Source organism: Lemur catta, chromosome 22 (genome assembly GCF_020740605.2).
Source record: "Lemur catta isolate mLemCat1 chromosome 22, mLemCat1.pri, whole genome shotgun sequence".
Lineage (NCBI taxonomy): Eukaryota > Metazoa > Chordata > Mammalia > Primates > Lemuridae > Lemur > Lemur catta.
In genome coordinates, this window is record NC_059149.1 from 15,404,087 (window position 1) to 15,431,067 (window position 26,981).

At 34.1% G+C, this 26,981-nt stretch overlaps 1 protein-coding gene across 2 annotated transcripts in view; it reads right to left on the reverse strand.

Annotated features, from left to right (window-relative positions):
* The window catches only part of TNKS (tankyrase), a 162,365-nt gene that overhangs the window by 125,387 nt on the left and 9,997 nt on the right, over positions 1 to 26,981 (reverse strand). For both annotated transcript variants that reach the window (XM_045535409.1, XM_045535408.1), the window contains exon 2: positions 23,270 to 23,494. In XM_045535409.1, the coding sequence (XP_045391365.1) occupies positions 23,270 to 23,494 (225 nt within the window). The remainder of the gene's footprint in view (positions 1 to 23,269; positions 23,495 to 26,981) is intronic.

Sequence of the window (26,981 nt, forward strand, 5' to 3'; positions counted from 1 at the left end):
CTGTACTAACAAAGCTTAAAACCAAACCTCTACAAGTTTTGGTGATTTTGAATCTGCAAGTAAATGATTTGTTAAAACAAGAATAAAAATTCTTCATAAGAAGATAAATAAAAATAAATATCACAGAGTTATTACAGTGTCCACTATTGAGTAAAAAATGAAGTATATAAAGAAAAGGAAAAACATGAACCAGTCAAGGAAGAAAAAAAAACAGTTACTAGAAATCATCCCCAAGATGCCCCAGATACTGGACTTAGCAAAGACCTTAAAGTAGCAATTATAAAGAAGTTCAAAGAATTAAAGAAAATATATTCAAAGAATTAAAGGAAAATATGGCCTTAAGAAGTGAACAGATAGAGAAACTCTGAGAATCAAGTGGGAAATTTTAGAACTGAATTGTAGACTGAAAAGTTGAAGGACTCACACTACCTAATTTCAAGATTTATTGTAAAACTACACTAGACAAGACAGTATAGTATTGGATATGATAGGAATTGTGTGAAGTTAAATATACACTACCATATATCCCAGCATACATAGTCTTAGAAATTTTACTCAAAAGGAAACAAAGAAACAAACAAAAATTTATTATTGGAGTTACAAGCTGAATTAGCCATTTTTTGTTATGAACTATAATTTTTAATTAAAAGATAACTTACAGAAAAACTCTGTTATTCAGACTTGGGTATGTAGATCAATGAAACAAAAGACAGCCCAGAAATAAACCAACATATATGAAGTCAACTGATTTTTCAACAAAGGAGGGACAGTAATTTAATAGTGGAGAAACATTCTGTTCAACAAATCATGCTGAAACAATTGGTTTTGTATACAGAAAAGAAAAAAAGACACAAAACAACTCTTACCTTACACCATACAAACAAATTAACTCAAATTGAACCACAGATTTAAATGTAAAACCTAAAACAGTAAAATCTCTAGAAGAAAATATGTAAGAAAAATCTTCATGACCTTGGGATATGTAAAGATTTCTTAGGAGAAAAAAAGGCTGAACCTTAAAAGAAACTACCAATAAATTGTACTTTATCAAAATTAAGAACTTCTGCTCTTCAAAAGTTGCCATGAAGAACATAAGGCAGGACACAAACTAGAAGAAAATATATGCAACACATATGATAAAGAACTCCTCTGGAGTATGTGAAGAACTCCTACAAATCAGTCATTAAAAGACAGACAATATAATGTGAAAATGGGCAAAAGACTAGGACACTTCACAAAATAAGATATATAAATTACTAATGTTATAAAAGTTGCTCAAAATTATCAGTCAACAGAAATACAAACTAAAAAGACTGGCAATACCAACTATTAATGAGGAGGTACTAAATTGGAACTTTCATGCATTGCTGGTGGACATTAGAAATGCTTTAACCACTTTGGAAATCAGTTTGGCAGTTCCTTACAAAGTTAAATATACAGTACTGCATGTCCCATCATGTATACTTAGTCTTAGGTATTTACTCAAAAGAAAACAAACAAACAAAAAACCCATGAGGCCATACAGACAACTTACAAGTGAATGTTCATGTTTATTTGCAATAGTCAAAAATTGAAAAAAATCTGAAGCAAATTGTGCCACAGTCATACAGAAGAATACTACTCAGCAATTTAAAAAAAAAAAACCTTTTTTTCATATAACAGGGATGATATCACCAAAACATGCTGAGCAAAAGAAGGTAGACACTCAAGAACACATTTCTAGAACAGAAAATTAAACTACAGTGTCAGAAAAACAGATCAATTGTTTACTGAGGATGGTGGAGGGGAAAAAAAATTTGACTGCAAATGGGTACCAGAGAATATTCTGAAGTGATGAAAATGTTCTATCATCTTGATTGGGGTGGTGGTTCCACGGGTACACACTTTGTCAAAACTCATCAAAATGTATACTTAAAATGGATTCATTTTATTTCACTACCTCAAACTCAATAAAGTTGAATTTATATAACTCAATAAAGCTAATTTTAAAAAAACTTTATAGAAGGTTTAACTGCATATTAGAAATAGCTGAAGGGAAAATTATTGGACCAGAAAATATGTTAATCAGTATTTCCAAGAATGCAGCAAGGAAGGAGAGGGAAAAGAGACTAGAATGGACAAAGGAAGGAATTAGAAAGTTTACAATGCTTCAATCAGTATTAGAAAAAAAGGAAAAAATATATATACGTATTTGAAGAGATAATGCCTGAGATTTTCCTAGAACTAAAAGAAGACACCAATTTATGGGTTCAAGAAGCACAAACAGGATAAACTCATTAATCATGTAGAAAAAAATTTTTTCACATGTAAATTAAGAACTATAAGAAAGTAGCTAACAATTCAAGAGTAAGCAAGTTAGCAAATTAATAGTATATAAACTACCATAAAGATAAATAATTTTTGTGAGCCTACATTAGTATATATCTTATATAGTATATGTTAAGCAAGGATTTAGTTACAATTCTGTTTCCATGTACATTTGCAAAAAAATAATCATTTTGGAGCTGTAAAAACACCATATTCCTATTCTTGGAATAATTTTAATTTAGGTGATATCAATTAAATTATGTTATTCTTTTAAAAATATTTTAAACAAATGATAATAGTAGATATATTCAAAGGTTTTCTACAACACTACCCTGCAACCAAGACATAATCTAGGTCCCATTAGCCAAATAAAAAGACCCAAAACAAAAACAATAAAATTCTTTGATATAAATTTAATATTTATTTTCATTTGTAAAATTTTGCATTTTCAAAATATTTTACTTTCTCTTTGCATTTCCTTTTAGAATCCTGTTCAGTTACTAAGATCTACTTTTTTTTTTTTCAACAGCAGAGTTTCTACCTCTGAATAAACTATTCTTTTAAATTCTAACATTCACAGGAGATAAACACTGACTGTGTATACCAGATTAAATTTGGGACACAAAAAGAATGATCATTTCTGTTCTCTTCTTAATATACTCAGGGTAGATAAACATTTCTTAGATACTCAATGTTGTCTTCTGCACTGAATGAGTAGTGACATTCACTGCATGAAGCAGGGTTCTTTCATCTTAATTAATATCCTTTGGGGGGATCCCTGAGAACCTCATTATATAATGCACGGCCTAACATGACCTGATGGCTGTGTGGTCTTAGCCTGGTCTCTTTAGCCATAACATGATGAGTAATTTCCCACAAAAACACATCTTAAATTCAAAATTGTTTAAAAATAAGTAAATAGATTTGTATAAGGTAAATGGATGGTTTCACAAAAAACAGTGATTATATCTGTGAGAGTGAAATAAATGGGACTTCTACTTCCCATTTTATACATTTCTACATTGTTTTAATGTTTACTACAGGTATGTATTATTTTTATAATAAAAGAAAAATTACAGATATTTATCCTCAGACAAAATTTACATTCATATATGATGTAAAGTATGATGTTGAAGTATGTTTGCCAAATCACTGCTTTTTAAAAGCTGTTGCTTAATTTGTAACCAATGGAGAAAGAAAAGTTGGATAGTTCTTCCTATCAAGTGAGCAACCTTAAAGTATAAAATATAAAATAAATCTATCAATTTAGATTCCGTGACAATGCTGAGAGTGTAGAAACAACTCAAGTAAAATAGCCAAAAAGTGATTTTCTATTTTGCAAAATTCCAGGGTTTTATTTATACTTTTTAAAGTCTTTGCCTTTTATGTGAAAGTGACCAGAAATTCAGAGTTCTGTCAACATCGAGGACTAGCACACTTACGATAAATTACTTAATTTCATCCCACTGAAGTATGTGTCTTTATGTGCCTTGTTACACAGATTCCCATTTATAACTTTTTTCCAGGTACCTCAGTGGGAAAAAAACAAGACTGCATAAGAAAAGAAAGAAAGAAAAGAAAGAAAAGGGAGGGAGGGAGGGAAGGAAGGAAGGAAGGAAGGAAGGAAGGAAGGAAGGAAAGAAAGGAAGAAAGAAAGAAAGCTGAAAAAATCAAGTGCTCTATTGGGTCTGCTTTACCTACTAATGACAACATACCATAGCTAAGGTTAAGAACACAGCTGCAGTTAAGAGCCTGGACTCAAGCCAGACTCCCAGTTCTGCTACCACCTAGTTCTGAGACCCTAGAAAGCTACTTCACCTCTCTGTGCTTCCATTGCCTCATCTGTTAATCAGGAGACAATAATATAGTACCTGTCTCACAGAGTTGTTAGGAGGATAAAACAAGTAAGTATATGCATGTAATTTTTTAGAGATATTAAAAAATATTTAATTATCCACTTAAAAATTAATCCAAGTAAAATAACATTTTACTGAATTTACATGAGATAGTTCTTTTATTTGTGATTTAATGAGTTAAGTGCATCTCTTTCACTCTTTATAGTCAAATTTTGGCATGAAATTTTATATTAATAAAACAATCTTCCAATTAAATTTTGCTCTTCTTGTCAAGTTTTCTTATAAATACAGAAAATCAAGATTTTTTTTAAAAGGCACATCACATCTGCAGTAAATTGGGTATAGACTATTCTGTATGTATATACAGTTGGTTTTTTAAGAGACAGGGTCTCACTCTGCTGCCCAGGCTGGAGTGTAGTGGTGTGATCATAGCTCACTATAACCTTGAATTCCTGGACTCAAGTGATCCTTCTATCTCAGCCTCCTGAGTAGCCTAGACTACATCTATATGCCACCACAGATGTCTAATTTTTAAAATTTTTTGTAGAGCAGGGTCTTGCTATGTTGGCCAGTCTGTATAGCAGGTTTTTTTTTTTTTTTTTTGAGACAGAGTCTCGCTTTGTTGCCTGGGCTAGAGTGAGTGCTGTGGTGTCAGCCTAGCTCACAGCAACCTCAAACTCCTGGGCTTAAGCGATCCTCCTACCTCAGCCTCCCGAGTAGCTGGGACTACAGGCATGCGCCATCATGCCCGGCTAATTTTTTCTATATATATTTTTAGTTGGCCAGATACTTTCTTTCTATTTTTAGTAGAGACAGGGTCTCGCTCTTGCTCAGGCTGGTCTCGAACTCCTGACCTCGAGCGATCCACCCGCCTTGGCCTCCCAGAGGGCTAGGATTACAGACATGAGTCACTGCGCCCGGCATAGCAGATTTTTATATCTAAGATTAAATTACATCCTTTTTACCATGAACAAAATTAAGCCATGACACATTTGTAAAACCAGCATCACCTGCCTGCACAAAGCACAATTTATTAAAAGATAGGGCAAGCACTGGAATTAATGTAAGAATAATTATAACACAGTATACCTCTCTACCTGGAAACCCTAGAAAGTAATGCCTGAAAGAAAGTACCGTCCCAGGATTCAGACAAACCTAGGTTTTAGAATACTGCTCTGTACTTAGTAACCATCTGGCCTTGGGCAAGTTACTTCACCACTGTCAATCTCAATTTCCTCTTTCATAAAACACTAACTCAGAGAATTGCTGTTATAATTAAATGTGACAATATATATAAACCTAGCTTAGCTCTTGGCACATAACAGGAACTCAATAAATACCCTGTCTCATCCCAATCAGAATCTTTGCATCTGCTTTTCAAAAACAGAATCATGTATACAGTGCTTAAAAAAAAATCTGTTGGCTTGAAATAAAGGTAAAGTGATAATAGCCCTAGGAATGATGAATTCATTTGTTCCACACCAATTGTTATTTTATGCTTCCTTTTAATTAGAGGAGTATTACTTGACTAGATTCAGCTAAATGAAATAAATACCCATACGGAATAAAGCAGGTATCTTTACAATGTGACCATGTAAGTTTATAATAGGCTCACAAAATTTTTACAGCTCTAAGGGACAACAACCACATGTAAAAGATGCTTCCTAATCTGTCTATGGGAGAGAACCCTAGAAACACTTCATCTATGTTTGTGATTCCTTCCATAAATTGCTAATCCTACCTCCTCTCTCTCAAGGCCTCAAGGATTTACTAGCATTCCAGATAAACTTCCCATATGGGAAAGACCAATTGAAAACAGTGTTCGTATTACTAGGTACAAAGTTTAAAGTTACACGTTTAAAAACACTCTCCCCTGCAAGCAAACAGGATTAAACCTGTACCACCCATCATATTCTGATTCTACTCTAAACTTTAGTTTCTTAAGAAATTATTTCATTACTATTATTTTCCTATGCCTCTGAGAACTGACTCAACAGATGGAAACATCAATATACTGTTGTACTTTCAATGTGAAGAAGACATAGAACTTTCATTCCATGGTTTTGTGTTTCTATTGGATTTGATGCATTATCCTATTATGAATAATTTTTAATAATATTCAATCACATAGTTCACATCCCATCTCAGCCCCTTTCCCCCCCACGTTGAGGAGGAAAAGACTGTCTTTCTCTTTTACCATAATTCCTCCTCTGTCCTTTCCTCTCTCATTCCTGGTGGGTTACAATTTTCAGAAACAGCAACTATGATGTCCCTTGATAGCTTAAAAGAGAATTATTTACCCATAAGTAATTTGCTTTAAAAAAATATTAACCATGGTTCACACCTTTTTCAATTTTATTAAGATTCATACACTTTATATTTGGTCACAGCAAAGCACTAGAACCTCATATGACTGCTCTTGAAAAGTTTGTAGGAAAATGTTTAAGTTACATTAATAATTCTCCATAATCCTATATGCAATGTCTCCACTGACTAGGTTAAAGGAATTAAATTACATGGAAAAAAAAATTCCATGTCTTATCAAATCACAGTTCAAGTTTACAAAATTACAAAGGATATTAAACAAAGGACATAACACACTAATTTCACACTGATGGTAACAAAGCAGTGTATGGTAATATGCCAGTCAGTCATTTAAGCTTTTACTGAGTGTCCTCTTTGTGTCACAATACGAAAATGATCTATGGGAACACCTTAATGTTGCCACACAAGGGTAAAGAGAGTGGAAGGAAATAAGCATATCCTGAGGCTCTTCTTGCTTTAGATATATTATTTCATTTAATTTCTCATAACAACCTTATGCAGTAGATCTGATTCCCATTTTATAAATGAGAAATTGAGACTCACAGCAATTATTTGTGTAAAATCACAGTTTTTACATGGTAAACTATAGTTCAAGCCAAGCACTTAATTTCTACCTTATTATTCTATACAAATGTAAGCTGAGATTACCCCAGAACTATAACTCAAGATTTCTTCCTTTTAAGTGAATTCTAAAGTACATGTCTACATATTTGTCTTAAATACCTCATCTACTACTCCTATATTCAATGTCCTCTTCTTAATAATCCCACCAAACAATCCCTCTGTGGGAACACTTGAAACCACAACTCTGAAAAATATCCAGGACAACCATGGTTCCATTTTAAGAGACCCACTAGAACATTTCCTGCTTTTATTCCCTCAATCCTCCGAACTCAAGCACATTCTTTCAAAAAACCAACAACTCAAAACTGTGCTCCCAACAGGCAAAACTAAAGACATGCCCTCTATCTCTAATCATGATTATCTGTACCACGGCATATTTGAAAATTTTCAGGCTTGACACAAAATAAATATATCTTTGGATACACAGTGGGATTTCTTAGTAAGTCTTATTTATACTGTCATATCTGGGGATAGAATATGAAATAACTCACAGTAAGGTTTATATTCTTAATCTTGGATTCGGTTTACAATTGAAAAGTCTAACACCCACACTATTTTACAAAGCTAATTGGCAGATTTAAATAATTCAAGAACTAAAATGAAGAGCACATTTTTTTTAAAGGCCTATAAATACAATTATTATACTTAACAGCTTTCTAGTTTGGTCAACTGAAAATGATGAGTAACAAGGACCCTAAATCTTTCTCTCCAATCTGTACCTGTCTCTGAAAGCTCAGTTATCACTAAACAGCACAAAGCGAGGACACAGTGCTAACATACATGAGTTTCAGATAACACGATAACCATGGTAGCCTGGTTACATGAGCCATTTGTCTCAAATACCATTTTCATGCAACCCCAAACTGAAGCCATGCATCTCCCTGAAATCCACAGGGTGCTATGAATGATCACAGTGAATCTAAAAGTAAATGTAAATGTGTAATTCTTTTAAAGGATGGACCTGAGCATTAAGTAAAGCTTTTTATCACTTTTTTTTAAGTGTATGAAGTTTTTTTATTCTTGTTTTTTGTCTTTCTTCCTAATGTAAACATCCTTAACGTACATCTTAAAGGCCTAAGGAAAATGAAAGCATTCGTACCACTGCTTTTCCAGCAATTCCAATAAAACACAATGAATAAATGCAAATGTATATATATTTGCCCAGAATGCCTACTAACATAGTCCTAAATTTATCAGGTAAATGTGAAAATAATGTAACCTTCTTGAAAGCAGTTTGAACATAAGCAGGCAAGCCATCAAGATAACGCTACTCAGTGTCAGCCGGGATTATTTCAGAAGGGAAAATCACTCTCATGCTTGGCTCTTCTCATTTTTAAAGACACAAGTATAGAATTTTATCAACCTTACTTTTTATGCAAATGATACATTGAGGCTTGTTTAAAAGATGGAAATTCAGTTTTCATATGGAGAACTGATGTCAAAATGCAGAAGGGAGATATTCTGGCAGGAAAAATAAAAGAAGACAATAATGAAACAAAATCAAGTGAGCCAAATTCTCAAGACTTTGCTGAATTTTCAGCTAATTTCTGAAAAGAATAAGGAAGGTGTGGGACTGACTTTTCTTAACCTGCTCATCTGTGGATGACATATAAATAGATAATGTGACAGACTAAATCAAGAGCCCTAGTGAAGTTCTCTAGGAGCTAAAACTTCTTTGGTCTTTATTAAGAAGTTGTGGCTTTCCAGGAGTTCATCCTAAAGTAATTAAGGTTTATACATAAATTTAATGAAAAGGATATTTTCTTGTACTGTTTATAAAATGGTAAAAAAAAATCAGAAATAGACTGAAACATGTAACTGATTTTAAAAAATAGTTATTTCTATATAATTCTGCAAAACCTTTAAAATGAGATTATATAAAAAAACATTGAAAATGAAAAATGTTCACAACACAAAGTAAAAAAATGAGGAAACAAAATAGTATGATGAAATGATCCCATTTTTATGTGAAATGAGTTGTGTGCACAGGTTCACTGGGTCTAACGGTATTTCTGCCTGCAGTTCTATAGCAACAGTACTGGAAATTTCTGTATCTGAACTTTCCAATATGATAAACAATAGCTAGATATGGTTATCAAGCCCTTGAAATGTGACTAATACAAGTGAGAAATTAAGTTTTTAATTTTTAAAATTGTAACTAATTTTAATTTAATGGTTACCACATTGAACCACATAGTCTAAATAGACAGATAATAATGGTTGGGCTTGGTGGCTCACTCCTGTAATCCCAGCACTTTGGGAAGCCAAGGCAGGAGGATTGCTTGAGGCCAGGAGTTCAAGACCAGCCCGGGCAACATAGTGAGACCCCATCTCTACAAAAAATAAAAATAAAAAAAATTAGCTGGGCATGGTGGTGTGTGCCTCTACTCCCAGCAACTCAGGAGGTTGAGATGGGAGGATAGCTTGAGCCCAGGAGTTGGAGGCTGCAGTGACCTATGACTGTGCCAATGCACCCCAGCCTGGGTGAGGACAGAGTGACACCCTATCTTTAAAAAAAAAAAAAAGAAGAAGAAGAAGAAAAGGACAGAAAACAAGGTGTGGTAGTTGTTATCAGTGTATTTTATAATTTTCCTTTAATAAACATCTAATAATTCTGATATTATTAGTACTGTTAAGACAGAACCCAGAAAGTTGTCAACTTTTGAAATATTATATTTAACATAATAGGAGATAAGAATGTACCAGAGACAGTCCAACACCGATTCTGCCCTCCTCTCCCCCACCCCCAATCCCATGCCATTCTAAATTTCAGGATATTAACTTCATCCAAAGGGTAGGTAACCATGGAAGTAATCAGATAATTTAAACTAAAATAGAGTTTGTATGGGGAAAGTAAATATATCTTTCTAAATATAGTAGATATACAAAATAAAGTTGCAGGGATATTACTTTAGGAGTGAGTTATATAAAAACTTGGTTTAAATTTTAGTAGATTAAAGTTTCTGGTTTTTTTTTTTTTGGTAAAGCTAGGTAAAGATTACTTTCCACTTTAAATTCACCAAATATTAGATGGTTTAAAAAGCTACACTAAAAAGAATAAAAAAGAATTTGGCAAACTTACAGAATGAAATTAATTTTTATGCTTAAAATGTACTCTTAAATAAATCCCACTAAACAGAGAGAACCTTCAGTTCTCAGTTAAGAAAACATTTCTATTATAACGACTTTATTGTATCAGTGCTACAGACTGTGGCAAAGTAACAACTTTCTCCTTTCCTCACTGGTAAAATGGTAGGTAATCTGAACTATCTGTCTCACCCACAGGATACAAATGTATGTGAAATTACTTGGCTAAGTACTTTGAATTGCCTTGAGGGAAAACCCTTTATAATATTACGTATCATCTATCTATAGCAATTTTTGGTAAGTTTACCACCACCATCACCTTATTCTTTCTCCTCCCTCCCTACCTCAACTCCTTTGCTCCTGAGAGGGGCAATTCATGGATTTAACCTATAAGTTACAAGAAAAAATATTTGACTACCCATTCTTTATAAAAAACTCATTATAACCAAAAGTTAATACATGATGAGAATCAACATTCAACTACCCATCATAATGAAGAATATACAGCTATTTGACAAAGGGCGGATAATCTAAAAATTATTTATATCTGACTATAAAATATATTTTATACTTATGCAGATATATGAGAGTGTCTGACATACTGCAAATTCACGACTTTAAAATATCACCCAATCAAGAAGTAGAAAATCACTCAGTTTCCTTATCCATGTAACACAGACTAGTACGAAAAAGTCAGACAGAACCAAGTCACCTTCTTGTGAATTGCTTTGTCATTTCATACACATTTCCTGAGTATATAATTAGACACTACTGATAAGCAATGAGAGTGAACAAGACTATTTTTAGTTTCCTACAACAGAAAACTAACAACATACCAGGCGAGATGAACCAAGTAAGATCTAAACAGAATATTACGGGAGCATACAGCAAGGCACTAACCAATTTGGAACATGCTTAAGTTCACACTTTATCTGATTCAGTCTAAGAGACTGAAACATCATCCTTTGGTTGTACTGGAAAGTAAATACATTCAGTAGACAGAGGACTGCTCTACTTCTAGATGCCAATAATAACTGAAGGTTTAAACTACATCAGAACTATGAAGACTAATCTGTGATACTTTAATCTGTTCATAATTCCTGTCTCTTAATATTGAGAATACAAAAAGCTATGAGACTTATACCAAAGCCAATAACATGAAAAAACAGCTCAAAGAACATCTGTATGTCCTTCCATCCTGGAAAAGCAGATAATGTTCACAAAGCTAACAGGACATATTGAAGAAAAGCACAAACCAAAGAAAAATGTTGGCTGGTCCAAAGGTAAGTGAGTTATCTCACTTGATTGTTCACAATCAGTTACAGATTGAACTCCTTGTTCTACTGCTTTCCCCTCTTCTCACTACTGCACTTGACTAGTCTTAAAAAAAAAAAAAAAAAAAAAAAGTTAAGTATTAGGAATCAATGAGTCTTCATTTATGGAAAGATTTCAGGCAACAACTTATTAAAAATAACTTATTTCCCTAAATTTTGGAAATATACCTCCAAATAGTAGGCGCAAACAATGTTATCTCAGAAATAACTACGCATATTTTAGATAATTATTTTGAATTAAACAATGCTCACCTGACTTTTATTGTTAAATCTTAAAAATGGGTCACATAATATATTCAATTTTTCATATGGAATAGCTGATTCTTTAATTTTTTAAAAATGCATCCTAAATAAGTTATTATATAAAGTGCATGAAAAATTGACCCTCAAACTAAAAACTGCTTTCTTGCACTTCTGGCATGTAATTAAAACTATAATCTTATTTCTTATCAACTGTTTTTAGCCTAAGAATAATTGTTGAATAGAAATCTTACCTTATTATTCTAATGCTGGTAAAACACCAAATACTTTTTCTATTTTAATTGATACATGGGACTTCACCAAAATTAAAAACCCTTGCTTGCAATAAAGACACCATTAAGAAAATGAAAGGCAAAGCACAGACTGGGAGAAAACATTCACGATACATCTATCCAACAAAGCCCCACAGTCATAATACAAAAAGAATTCTCACCACTCAGTAAGAATACACTCCTAAAAAAGTCAAAAGATCTGAACAGACACTTCACAAAGGAAAATACACAAATGACCAATAAGTACATGAAAATATACTCAACATGTTCAGCCATCAGGGAAATGCAGCTTCTTTAATACAGTCCAACATACACTTATCATTCCACCCAGCAATCCCACTCCTATGGATCCATCCAAGAGAAAGGAAACAATATGTCCACAGCAAGACACAAATATCAATGCTTCCAGTAGCCCTCTTTATAACAGTTACAAACTGGAAACAACCCAAACAGCAACCAGCTATGTTACATCCATACAATGAAATACCATACAAAAACAAACAGGAAGGAACTAGCCACACATGTAATATAAACTGACAAACCTTTAGCTAAATGGACCCAGAAAAAAAGGAAAAAGACTCAAATAGCTAGAATTGCACATAAAAGGGGCTACATTACTACCAAGCTTATACAAATAAAAAATACTATAAAGGAATATTATGAACAACTGAATGGGAAAACTGGATAGCCATATGCAAAGGGGTGAAGTTGGACCCTTTACCTCATATCATATACAAATGTTAATTCCAAATGTCTCAAAGACCTAAATCTAAGAGCTAAAACTCTTAGAAGGAAACATAGGGTTAAATCTTCATGATCTAGGGTTCAGTGATGGATTCTTAGATGTGACACCAAAGCACCAGCAACAAAAGAAAAAACAGACTTTTTAATGTTAACCATTAATCAAATCACCAAAGTTTAAAACTATGGTAATTCAAAGAACACTATAAAGAAAGTGAAAAGACAACATACAGAATGGGAGAAAAAAATTGCAAATCATTTATTTAGTATGCAACTTGTATCTAGAACATATTTTTAAAAACCCTAAAACTCAGTAACAAAAAGACAACCCAATTTAAAAATGGACAAAGCTATGAATAGACCTTTTTCCAAAGAATATATGCAAATGGCCAAGAAGCACATGAAAAGACATTCACCATCATTACTCATCAGGGAAATGCAATTAAAAACACAGTGTGTTTCTGGCAGGTATATTATACCAGGGATACAGCCTAAAATACGGCAAAGAAGGTTCCCGGGTTTATCCTCAGGCACAGAGTTGGAAAGAGTACACAGATGGATGGCAAACAAGTAAATAAATGTATGATTAAACAAACATATAATTTCAGGTAATAGTGCTATGATGTAAAATGAAACATGGTAAAAGTTAGAGTAACTAGACAAGCAGGGCAGGGCAGGGCACAAAATTATGATAGGTTTGTTAGGGCACAACTCTCAAGAATTAATGCTATAAAAGAAAATCTGGGGAAGGAATGCCTTAGGCAAACGAAACAAGTTCTTGATGAAGGAACAGGCTTGGCACATTCCAGAGACAAAAAGGCCAGTATAGCTGGAAGGTGGATAGAAAGGGGAAAAAAATGACAGGGACCAAGTCCATGATGTAGGCAGGAGCCAGGCCAAGTAGGGCCCTGATAAAGAGTTTGGATATAATTTAAGTGTAATTAGAATTCTGTGGGGCATTTGGGCATGCAAGCTATGCAGCGTCATGGGCATACAAGCTATGCAATTGCACAGGGCCCCACAGTAGTTTAACACTCTGCTGTCACCATCTTAAATTCTTAATAATTTTATCTTTTAACTTGTATTTTGCAAGCCATGTCCACTGGGACAATGGAGCATATACATGAATAGGGAAGACACAGTGGGGTGGCAGTACATGCACACACAATAAACTTAGAAGTGATTATAGACGGCTGTAGAAAGGTTTTATAAGAATACTTCCCTCAGAAACAGTAGTAAGGTATCCTTAAAAAGGTACAATGAGATGGCTCAAAGAACGCTAACATTAATCAATTTCCGAAGGGATCCAAAATCAAAATCAAACTCATCTTTACTTCCTCCTCTTCCTTCCCCTCCTGCCTCCCAGGCTCACCCTAACCCAACTCTGGGCTGTGGACACCCTCTGGGAATGGCACTGATATATAGTGGTGGCCCCAAGGGCCAAGTCAATACTAGGAAACTTCTCTGAGACCAAAGATGACTGATTAGGGGTCAACATTTGACCTTGAGGTTGACGGGAATCAGCTTCTTTCTGTCTCAGGTGTGAAAACCAGAGTGGACATGAAGCCAAGGCACACCAACTTTAAGGGAGGACTATAATGAGCAGGTTCACACACCTCTGCTGCTGAAGTCCCTGGAGTTGGCTTGGTTCTCCACTTCTCAATTCTTGGTTTTCCTGAATGGTGAGTTTCTGCCTCCAATTTTACATGCAGTTTTTTTTTGTTTGTTTTTTTGAGACAGAGTCTCGCTCTGTTGCCTGGGCTAGAGTCTAGAGTGCCGTGGCGTCAGCCTAGCTCACAGCAACCTTAAGCTCCTGGGCTCAAGCAATCCTCCTACCTCAGTCTCCCAAACAGCTGGGACTACAGGCATGTATCACCATGCCTGGCTAATTTTTTCTATATCTTTTTAGTTGTCTAGTTAATTTCTTTCTATTTTTTAAGTAGAGATGGGGTCTCGCTCTTGTTCAGGCTGGTCTCGAACTCCTGAGCTCAAACAATCTGCTCGCCTCGGCCTCCCAGAGTGCTAGGATTACAGGCGTGAGCCACCGCGCCCGGCCTTTACATGCACTTTTTACTATAATTTCAAAGTTTTATCTGACCCTTCCCAAGAGTTCTCTAGTCTGTAAACAATCCCATTCATTAGCTAACTCCACTGACTGGTTTCAGACCCTCCTGGTCTAGCTGACCCTACTGCTATCCATGACCCATGACCCAGAATTTCTATCCTGCTTCTAGTGTCCTACTCTCTAATTAAACTTATTCAGTACAAAGTAGATCACTCTTTCTTTAATTCAGGTTTCATGGCTTCCATATAGCAAAGTCACTGGCTACAGAATTTTTTCTCATGTCAATAGGTTCAGTGAGAGTAGGGAAATAATTCCATGTGCTTAGTTACAAACGCTAACAGGGCAAATTCCTATACCAATAGAGTTTGCCATGCAATAATACCAATAATATTGATGGCATATTGAATGCTGTCACCTTTTCCCCACTCCTGTTAACCTAACCCCTCTCACACCCTGAATAAGCTGCTTCTTCCTAGTCTGATATAAAATAAGGCTGTGGAATTTCAACAGCATCTTTGTTTTCTTAGTCCCTGAATAAATTCTAGACCAAACAGCTCATTAGAGTTTGAAGGTTCTTAAAGCACTTCATATAGTAAACCTTTACAATGGCTACTTTACTCTTTTCAGAAACAGTTTCCCCAGAAGCACAGCTTTTACAGATCTGTCCAAGGTAATAGTGATTTAGAGGCAGAAAAGAATGAAATCTTAGGGCCCTAGTTAGCCTTCAGTTCAAATTAAATGTTTCATTATGCCTCACATGGCAGACAGTAAAATTCCCATTTTTAAATATAAGAAACAATGTTGTTGTCAAGTTACATAGTGTTTTTCAAATTTCATTATGTAGCACCTGATGACAACAAAGAAAATGCTCAATCTAAACAAACAACTGTTTGAGAACAAGGACTCTTCACACATAATTTAATGCAAAATTTCTTGTATTTTAAAATATCTCAGTAACATAATTTAACCCAAATCTGAAAATACTTCAAAACAATAATTTAAGTACAAACAAGAGTCGACTATATTCTTTTTTTATAATTAAGACTACTTAACAAGTATTATTCTTCTCCATTTACCAACATCAACTGCTACTTATCTGAAGAGACAGAAATTTTAAACATTAACAAAAATGCAGTTTTGATTATACCAAAAAATGTTCTACTACTCTTTTCAAAAGAGGCTAAATCTAAATAAATTTTGAGAAGCTGATGTAAGATGTTTTTATAATATATTAGTTTTCTATTGCTGCTGTAACACATTATCATAAATCCAGTGGTGTAAAATAATACCGCCACCATAAATTTATTATCTTACAGTTTTAGAGATCCTAAATCTGACATGGGTCTCACTGGGCTAAAATCAAGGTGTCAGCAGGGCTGCATTCCTCACTGGTGACTTTTGGGAAAATCTATTTCCTTGCCTTTTCCATTTTCTAGAGGCTGCCTGGATGCCTTGGTTCATGGCACCCTTCTTCTCTTTTCAAAGCCAGCAATGGTGGGTTGAGCCCTTCTCACATTGCATCAATTGGACTTTCCTCTCTGCCTCCCTCTTCTACTTTCAAGAAACCTTGTAATTATTGATACTTTGGGCCCACCCAGATAATTCATAATAATCTCCCCATCTCAAGGTTAACTGATTAGGAAACATAATCCCATCTGTAACCTTAATTCCTGTTTGCCAAGTAAAGTAACATAGTCCCAGGTACTAAGAACTAAGATGTGAGTATCCTTGGACCATTATTTTACCTACCATATATAGCATATTACTTTTTTTGTTTGTTTTTATTTCAAAGTATTACAGGAGTGTAAGTGTTTTGGGTTACATCAATAGCTTTTTTAATGCTTGAGTCAGGGTTAAAAGTGTGCCCATCACCCAGATAGTCTTCACTGTACCCATTAGGTAGGTTTTTGTCCATCCCCTACCTCTCCCTCCCTTCTGCTTGATTTCCATTGAGTTTTACTTCCCTCTATGCACATGTGTGCTCATCAGTTAGTTCCCATTTAATAGTGAGTACAGTGTATCACTTTTTATAAACAGAAAATGTTTAAAAGCACAACTATAATATTAGATTTATCTTTACAAAAAACTCCAGGAGGGTAAAAATAAATAAAACAGTTCCATTATTTCCATTTAATAAACAAAGCCAATAAGGCACAGAGAGTAATCTGCCCCATGATCTGTCTCAGATGAAAGTGCTTGCTACTGGGAGACCCAAGAGCAGTCTCCGTGTCCTCTGCCTCCTATCTCACTGCTCTCTGCAGCAGACTCCAGTGGCCCTCGGTTACTCCAAGAGCAAAATCCTCCCTATTGCTCATAACTCCGTATTTTATCCGCCCACAATTTAACAAGTCAAGCACCTGGGTTATTAACAACGAAATATATAGACTATATATTGTAATACTGGTTGCTTTAACTTTTTTTCTGAACTAGGATTTTCTCTGGGTTGGTATGTTACATTTGATCAAATGAACTTAAATTTTATCTAGTTGAATGATCACAAGGCATGTCCTTTACTTTTTCTGTGGCAAAGGAAGGAGAAAAAGAGATAAAACATAATTTTATAACAAGGAATTCTTAAAGTGTAAATAATGGGGAAAAAGCTAGCAGAAATCCTATTACATATTAAATAATTAATTGAAGTTCTGAATTGGGATGGAGAAAATGAGAATGACCGCTAATTACTTTTATTAGTTCATTGAGATAGCCAACTTTAATTATGGTATTAAATGATACTATCTTTATATAGTTGGCCTAATCTCCCCTAATAAGTCAATTTGCTTAAAGACTTTAGAAAAATACCATCAGATCTCTATTTTTCCTTGCATTTTCAGTAAATATAGAAGTATCTAAAACAACATAATGTAATACAGAGAAAAATTATTTCTAATATTATTTTCATAACAATAAGAGTTGTCAACTACTAAGCATACACTATGCAGATATTATACTAATAATAAACAGATATTGTACAAAGGTACTTCACTTGTATTACCTCATTTGATCCTCTTAATTATATGACATATGGTTATTACCCCTACTTTAATAATGAAAGAAGTAACTCGCTCAAAGACTCAAGTCTCTTTCACTCCAATCACTACTACACAATGCCATTGAGCCTGGAAAATGACGTTTTTTGTTGGTTTTTTTTTTTTTTTTTTTAAGTCCCAACTGTTAGATTTTAAGTAGCGGCTTGAATTTTGGGCTTCCAAGTTAAGGTATTCAGTAAGGATCCCTTTAGTCTATGCATATAAGACAAATGAAACCAAGAATTGTGTGAAAATATAGAGAAAGAGAAAGAAAGCAAGTGGCAGAAGCTTTGTTTCTTTAATATAATGTCACTTGCTCTATTCAGCCTTTCTTACTTACTCCCCAAAAGCTGAAGAACTGCTCTTTATCAAGGAAATTACAGTTTAATCCTCTTCTTTCAGTAGTCAGCAGAAGGTATTCCACTGTCTTTAAGCTTTTAATGTTGTAAATTGAAAGGGCTTTGCCTGATTTTTTCCCCCTCTGTAGGCAACTTGTTCTTTCTTCCCAGAAAACTTCAAGAATTATCTCCCTTAATGTATCTTTTCTCATCAATCCCACATGGAATTCCTTGAGTCTTTTCAATCTCAATATGGGTTTTTCTTGCTTGTCGTGTGTTTAATTATTATTGATCTCTTTCATCAGGTTTTCTTCTCCCTCTCCCCACTTGGAACTCCTATCACATGTAAGGTTTTAAAATAATGCTGACTTTCCTAGATTTATTTATCTTTTTCTTCATAATATCCATATGTTAACATTTTTCTCTGTATTTGGGGATATTTCTTACATCTTATTTTCCAGGCTATTAACATGGTCTTTCTTTAATTTGTCTACTGAATTTTTTACTCTGAAAAAAATTAGGGTCTCTTTGGCCCCAGAAATCTCTTCCACACACTACACTTTAATTTCCCTGGGGGATATTTTTATTTTTCTTATTCAGGTATTTATCTGACCCCTTTAGCAGTCTTGGATATGTATTCTGTTTGTTGTCTCAATCGTCCCCTGTGGCTGAGAACAGTTGTTGTTTTTCACTTGGCTTGTTGGCCTTCAAGTCCAGATGTTGGGGTTTTCCGGTCTGTGAGAATCCCACATATGTTAGAAGACCATACACCTCTATTGTCTTTAGAATTATTTGCTGTGGAGCCAGCAAGCTGTCCCCCCCTACTGAGGTACCTGGAAGAGGCCTCCAAAGGGAACACACTCTGTCCTCTACCCTTGAGAATCACAAGGTATAAGGAGAGATGGGAACATGGTATACACATGCAAATAGTGTGAAGGCAGTGGGAATTATATAAAGATTCAAGAGATGTCTTTATTAGTTTAGAGTCCCCATCCTGCAACTTGCATTTAGCAACTTTCTCAAGATCTCTTTAACAGTTCTATTCATCTGCAAATAACAAAACCAATGTCTATCTTCAACTGAACTGACAGAAGGGTAGAGGACCAACCTTAGAAAACAGATAAAAACCTATAGGGCTTTTATAAGTAGTAGGAAGCACAACTGTCTTTTAGTGGCAACATCATGGCTAGGCCACTGCCAACACTGCAGCAAAAATCTGCTGCTATGAATGATTCCTAAATATCACTAAAACTTTGTACTCAAAATTCTACATTACAAAAGGGAGTATGTGACTGACCAAACCAAGGCTATCCCTGACTGCCAGCAAGTGGAAAGAAGAAAAAAATATAACTCTACCAGCTTCTGTATTTCTCCCCATAATGATTGCCCATAGTTTTTAAAGGATATTAGTCAGCCAAAAGGAAAAAAGGAAAAAAAGAAAAACATGGCAAGTGTCCATTATGACTCCCAGATCTTATACCAGCTCACTCTGTGAAAGGTATGAATACAATTTGCTTTTAAAATGGAATTTCCAAGCACTAACACTTAGTCTCAAAAAAAAAAAAAAATAGCATATATTCAGAAAAGAAGTTATTACTTATTTTAATTTTTTAGAGACAAATATTCTGGGGGTAGAGAAAGCAAGGACAAATGAATAAGTTCTAAAGGCAAAAAATGTGTTAATTTCTGAAATTCAATTTGTTCTATACAATATGACAATTATCCAATGAATTCCAGGACCTCTGTTTTAAGTAGTTGGTTTAATTATACAAGCATTTAAAGTTGATTTTTTAAAATAAAAGAATGTTTATATTTTCTTTTTTTTTTATAAGAGCTATATAGCATCTTTGAAAGAAATAAATGGATTAAAGACTTTTAAATTGATATTTTTAAGAAATGTCAATAAAAGACAAAGGAAACAAGGAAGCCTACACCACATGGTAGCATAATTCAAGTTGAGATCTTAGCAACAATAAATAATAGTAATTAATAATGGCAATTAATATTTATTGGGTGTGCACCGTACCAGGTACTCGTCTAAGTACTTTACATGTGTTTGCTAATCCTCTCAAGAGCCCTATGAAGTATGGATAGCATTCCCAGTCCACATATAATAAAACATGAAGGCTACATACCTGGTCTCACACACAGCTGGCAACTGGTGTGGTCAGGATATAAGCCCAGGTATGTGCTCTACCGCAATCTGTCCGGATGTCTCTCTCAAGCCAGTGGTAATATAGTTTAGCTCTAGCATTATAAATATCAAATATATTTGCTATTCTACCCCACATGTAGAGATACCATTAATCTTAAAAATAATCAGGCCAGAATTTCATCATCTAGGCAAAAACCTTTTAAAAATCAATTTTGAACACTAATCTCTCAAAAAATATCAGATTCGAGCAAAAAAGAAAAAAGATAAATCCTGTAAGTCTTTTGTCCAGCTGTCCCAAAGTGAAAATTTGCTTCGCAGAAACACCTCAGAATTCCTTAACCATACCCAAATTCAAAAAGTATGATATATAAGCTTTCAGAGGTTTCAATGAGCCTGAAAACAAACCTCCTAAGAGGTTCCTGAAAGCTAATTACGTATACAGAAGGGTCTACAAACAATCTGGATTTCCATAATAACTATGTTACATAATTTATAGCAACTATATCCTCATTTATATTTTGCTTGTAATATAAGCAAAGGTGCCCTTCCCTCAATTTTAAGGCCCAAGAACCTAAACAGAAGGAAGGCAATATGTGCCAAAGCCTACTGAGAATTGTGGGAGTTGGGGCTGCAGGGATCCATTCTTTAAAAATTCAAGTCCTACATTTAGTCCTTTATTTCAACAAAACCTAGATCTAGATAAAAGGGGCACTTTCATTATGTACTTTCAAAAGGGGGAGTAAGAACAGGAGAATAGGAATATCAATTTCAGTAAGATATTCAAAGTATTGATAGTATGAAAAATTCAGAGAGGTAAAGGTAGAAAAATAGAACACTGAAGCTTAGAAAGGATGATATTTTAAGAAGGTGAGAAAACTATAAAATTCTATGACCAACAACTGAGAAAAATCCAATGGATATGACAACAAGGTGAAGCAAGGAGGGGTGACAGCAGGGAAGCTGAAAACCTAGAAGACTAGGTAAGAATATATATCAAGTTCAATAATAGTTATCACATACCAAAGCAGGTAACTTAAGAGGCTTTGTGGTAAGAGAGAGGATGTTCCAAGTTCAAGCTTTTCAAGGTAGTTTTATGTAATGACAGTCTAGGATGTGGCTGTGTTAGAGAGACTTAGGAGGGAATCAGAGAATCAACTGAAAGTGGAAAATGTTACAGATCTAAAAGGACAGGATATCCAGGGTTGTGACAATGGATCCTGAAGTGACAAAAGGTAACGACAGAGAATGTGATTTAAAAAAAAAGTTGTATGTCAGGCAGGGCAATGATTTGACGAAAACCGAAAAATATATTGGAGGCTGGAATAGCCAGCTATGAGGAGGGAATAATCTTAATCATTATTAAAAGAAAAACTTAGTGGAACCACTATAGCTTTTAAAATGACATATATATTTGAGTTTTATCATTAAAAAACTGATTATACTGAAATGGATGTCATCTAGGAAAACGATTTTGTAAATCAACCTGCCATGGACTAAACAAACATCCACCATCTTGAGTATTAAGAAATGGATGACAACCCAAGAGAAACTATGTTTGTCCTCTAGAAGCTTATTTGTTTTAGATTTCAAAATAAAAAATTTTATACAATAAAGCAAAATCTAAATATATATATGAGAGAATGAAATGCTGACTGAATACAATTTCATATCATCTAGATACTGAAAATGATTGAAAAGTTCACTTTTGTTAGAGATTGCTTTTTCTCTAAACTTTGGCACATACTGAAAATATTAAACTTTGAACTATTATGTTTGAAACAATCACTCAAAACTTCCAGTACTAATAAACTAGCTGGTGTTCAATTTTAGCAAATAAAGAACAAGCCTTTGCCTTAGTACAGTAGTAGCCCTTACCTGAGGTGGGTACTTTCAAAGCCCACAGTGGATGCCTGAAACTGCAAATAGTACTGAACTCTATACATGCAACGCATGAATTTCTTTTTCCTTCTGCACAATTTCATGGACAGAAGATTCATTTTTACTGCAGATTTTAGCAACCTCAGCATTTGATTTTTTTTCTTTCCTTTCTTTTCTTATTAAGTGGAGAACTTTCACCTTTTCACTTAAAGGAAGCACTTTACAGCTTCTCTTTGGCAGATCTGAATTGCCAGCATCACTATGCTTGCGCTATGGGGCCATTATGAAGTAAAATAAGGATGACCCGAGAAGGATACTAAGTAACCAACTGGCGGGCAGCAGCCACAGCATGGCTGTGCTGGACAAAGGGATGATTCATGAACCAGGTGGATGGGCAGGACGGTGTGAGGTTTCATGAGACTACTCAGAACAGTGCTGGACTTAAAACTTATGAATTGTTTATTTCTGGAATTCTCCATTTAATGTTTTCAGACCATCGTTACATAAGCGTAACCAAAACTACGGAAAGCAAAACCTGAGAAAGTGAAACCACGTATAAAGGGGGACTACTGTACGGTACTAGATGACTTTCCTTGAACCAACCTAAAGTATCCAAATATATCATCCAATTCAGTAAGAACGCGTACGTTATAATGGCTCTCACTGTGCCAACATGGAAAATGTGCAGTCTTTTAAAGAGACTGTAAATTAACTAAATTTGACAACGGTAATCCATCAAAATTTAGTTCCATGCCAGTTGTCATTTGACTTGCATTTGGAGAGTTAATGTTGTGAATCTTGTTGTTAACTAACTTTAGATTACTATCTCTCTACTTCTCTTTTGATGGAAAAGAATTGCTTCTAGAAGAAACAATAAACTCTTACCTAGTCTAAGGGGACATTATTTATAACACAAAAAAAACAAGAGTAAACCTTTCTTTAAAAATTGTATACCTGTCATGTTGACCTTACAATTTAGATATCATCAAATAATACTTACCAATACACACATCGATTTTCCCTTTAATAGCAGCTTCATGCAGAGGGGTATAGTTCCAGTTGTCCCTGGCATTTGGATCAGCTCCTTGGCACAGTAACAGACTCACAACCTCAGCATGGCCAAAGGAACAAGCATTATGAAGTGGGATGAGCCCTCCATCATCACGAGCATGGACATTAGCACCCATCTGCAGTAAGTGTTCTACAACATCCTTCCTTCCAAAACCTAAAAAGAAAGGGAAAAATGTCTTATACATTAAGTCAATTTTGTAAAAAGAACCATCAGAGTATCTTTAACAAAATCAACAAACATGAATAACTAAAGTATTTTACTCTATAGTGAAAAGAGTAAAACAAAGCAAAAGAAAAATTAGCTCCATTCAAACTGACTCATTTCACAGAATTCAGAACTAAAAAAAGCTCTAAATTTAGTCTTCAGGCAGTTCATTCAAAAAACATTTCTTAGACACTTATGTGCTGGGCGACTGTGCTAGAAACACAAAGTAAACAAGACAAGACTCCTGTCCAAGGTACTCACTTTCCCTCCATGTTTCACAAGACAAAATTATATGTATAAAACTCATCTCTATATTTTAAGAGATAAAGGTTATTTAAGAGAACTCAGTGTAAGACAAATCACAACACTCAACATTACACTAGGGAAATTGGAGAGGAATGTGTAGATACCAGAAATACGTGGTGACTATTTGGTTACGGGGGATTTTGAACAGGAAGAACTAAAGATGATGCCAAATATCGATTCTTAGGACTGGTGGCCAAACTCCATGCAATGAGTGGTTAAGTCAAACAATTCAAGCTTAGATTTACTGAATCTGAGGAAACATTGTGGAAAACACATGAGAATAAAGGCACTTGGGAATACAGAAGCAGAACTTTGGTAAGAGAATCAGTTTTCAGAAAGAAAAGTGGGGCGGGAATAGCCAGAAAGGGTCTGAAGCAATATTAAGGACTAGGCAAACACTTAGAAAGATAAGAAATACCAAGAAAGTACACTATTATGCAAACCCCAGCATGACGACAATTTAGTGAGATCAATGGAGAAGGAAAAAATGGCTATTAATAATTTTGAAGTAATTTTCGTACAGTAATAAAATTGCAAGCTACACTGCAATGGGTTAAAAAAGGAAACTGCAAATATTAGTACTTTCATCTCTACAAGCTAGGACCTTTATTAGTGATTCTTTCCCACTTTACATTTTATTAGGTCTTATTGGCTAGGTGTCACTACCTCCATGCTATTACTATGTAATATTGTCAGAAAATGGCATTTTAAATAAAACTAAAAGGGAGTAAAAGAGCCACATGTTCCTCCATTGTACACATACACAAATAAGAACCATGTGGAAAGGAGCAAAGAAAAAAAAAGTTTATTTCAAGATATGTCTTTCATGTTATCTACAGAAATTCATTCATTCCAGGAAAGCAGGAAATAATGTGTTTTCACAAATACATATCAAAATTAGGTTTCTGTGGAAAATATCTTTCAAATTAAGCTGAAAATTTTGGGTGAAAAGAGGTCGATTTTGTATTAGTAACGAAACAATAAAAGTACAGGATACATGCTAAAGTAATTGTCACCATCTTGCTAGTTTTTTTTTTTTAATACCTGCAGAACTTTATAGATACTAGGTTCTGTTTAATTCTCTAATTTCAATGTCCTTCCCCCTACTGTCACAACCTATTCTTCCACTGGGCCATAAGTGCTCTCCTTATCCTAGGAGAACCGAATGATTCTCCTTCTCTATATGGATTTGAATAAAGCCTAAGTGCAAACTCATATTTCCCCAATCAATGCATTAACAATGTTTTAAGAATAAATTTCCTTTCAGCACTAATAATCAAATAAAGTTAAAATAAAATACTTCTTAATTTAGCAATTGGCATTTTTTAAAGCACCCATTGTAGTAACTATGAAGCAAAATAGGAAAGTATGTGTTTACTTTTTATTAAAACTTCTAGATCTAAAATATATTTAATAAAATAAAAGCACTTGGTATTAGTGAAAATGTGGTGAAGTAGAACTGGCTCACATGCTGATAATGTGAATATAAATTTGTACCACATTTTAGAAAAAAAACATAGCTGTTATCAATAGGTTTAAACAAATACAAACAGTCCCTGAGACTTATGATCGTTTAAGATTTTTTTGACTTTCTGATGGTGCCAACGTGATACTCATTCAATAGAAACCGTTCCTCAAGTACCTATACAGCCATTCTGTTTTTCACTTTCAGTATTCAATAATTACATGGGATATTCACTACTTTATTATAAAATGTTTTGTGTTAGATGATTCTGCCTAACTGTATGCTAATGTAAGTATTCCAAGCAGTAGGCTAAGCTATGATGTTGGGTAGGTTAGGTATATTAAATGCATTTCTGACTTACAATATTATCAATTTAAGGTGGGTTTATTGGGAACATAATCCCATCGTAAGTCAAGGAGCATCTGTATACCCTCTAACTCAACAATACCACTTTCTGAACTTTATCATAAAAAAGCAATCACATATGAACAAATATTTTGCATCAAGAATGTTTATCATAGCATTACTTATAGAAAACCATGGAAACAATGTGGATGTCCAAAAGCAGAGGCTCTGTCATGTAAGTGATGGTTTTCATATATTTAAAAGGAATGTTACAGAACATTACGAATGTTACCCAATACCATTGAAATGTATACTTAAAAATGATTAAAATGGTAAATGTTGTTATAAATGTTTTACCACAATTTAAAAAAAGTATAAGCCATCTTTACAAGAGAAAAAAAGATGTTATGAAAATTTAACAGCAATGGAAAGGTTTTTTAGATTAAAAATGTACAGAAAAAATATATATTTAAAATATAAGTGAATAGGAAAAAAGGCTAAGTAGTATAACTATGAAATTTTTATTTTTTGTTTCATTTTCTTAGTTATATAAAATCAATTTTGTATAAAATACATATATGTATGTGTGTGTGCTCTAAATATGTGTTTATAATAGAAGGTAGCAGTGAACAGCAAAATCAGTAAAGAGGCATTTCATGTGGTAATTATGAAGTCTTATCTTCTAACTTGATTTTAAATTATTAAAATGCATTAAGTTAGATATTTTATTATTCATAAAAAAATTAGTCTACTAAACTACTGAAATTTAGGAAACTATACATAAAGTTCACTCAAAACATATATTCTGATATTCTATTGTGTATAACCTTCAGAGATAACGAATTCTCGTTATCTATGAAAAAACAATGCATGAGCATTTAACATTGGTAGAATGGTAAATCATAATTGGTTATTCACCATTCTACCAATGTTAAATGCTCATGCATTGTTTTTTCATAGATAACGAGAATTCGTTATCTCTGAAGGTTATATACAGGATCTTTGTTTTATAACCAAGGTTTGTAGTTAGAACTATTCTGTTAGTTGATTTGCTTATTTGAGTCTAAAGAACCAGAATAAAAATAATAATTAAGGTCACTTCGAAGAACCAAAAACCACAGAATCTGAAAGTAACATCATTAACTGACTTCTGGGAAATACTCTGTAAGTGAAAGCATTATTGACACATACTGCAGACAAGATTTTCAGTGCCCCATTCCATCAAGCTTGTATATCTTTAAAAAAATTTAAGTCATAATTTTTAAAGGAATAATGCTGCTGCTCATACATATATTTATGGGTAGTATTGTGAAGTACTAA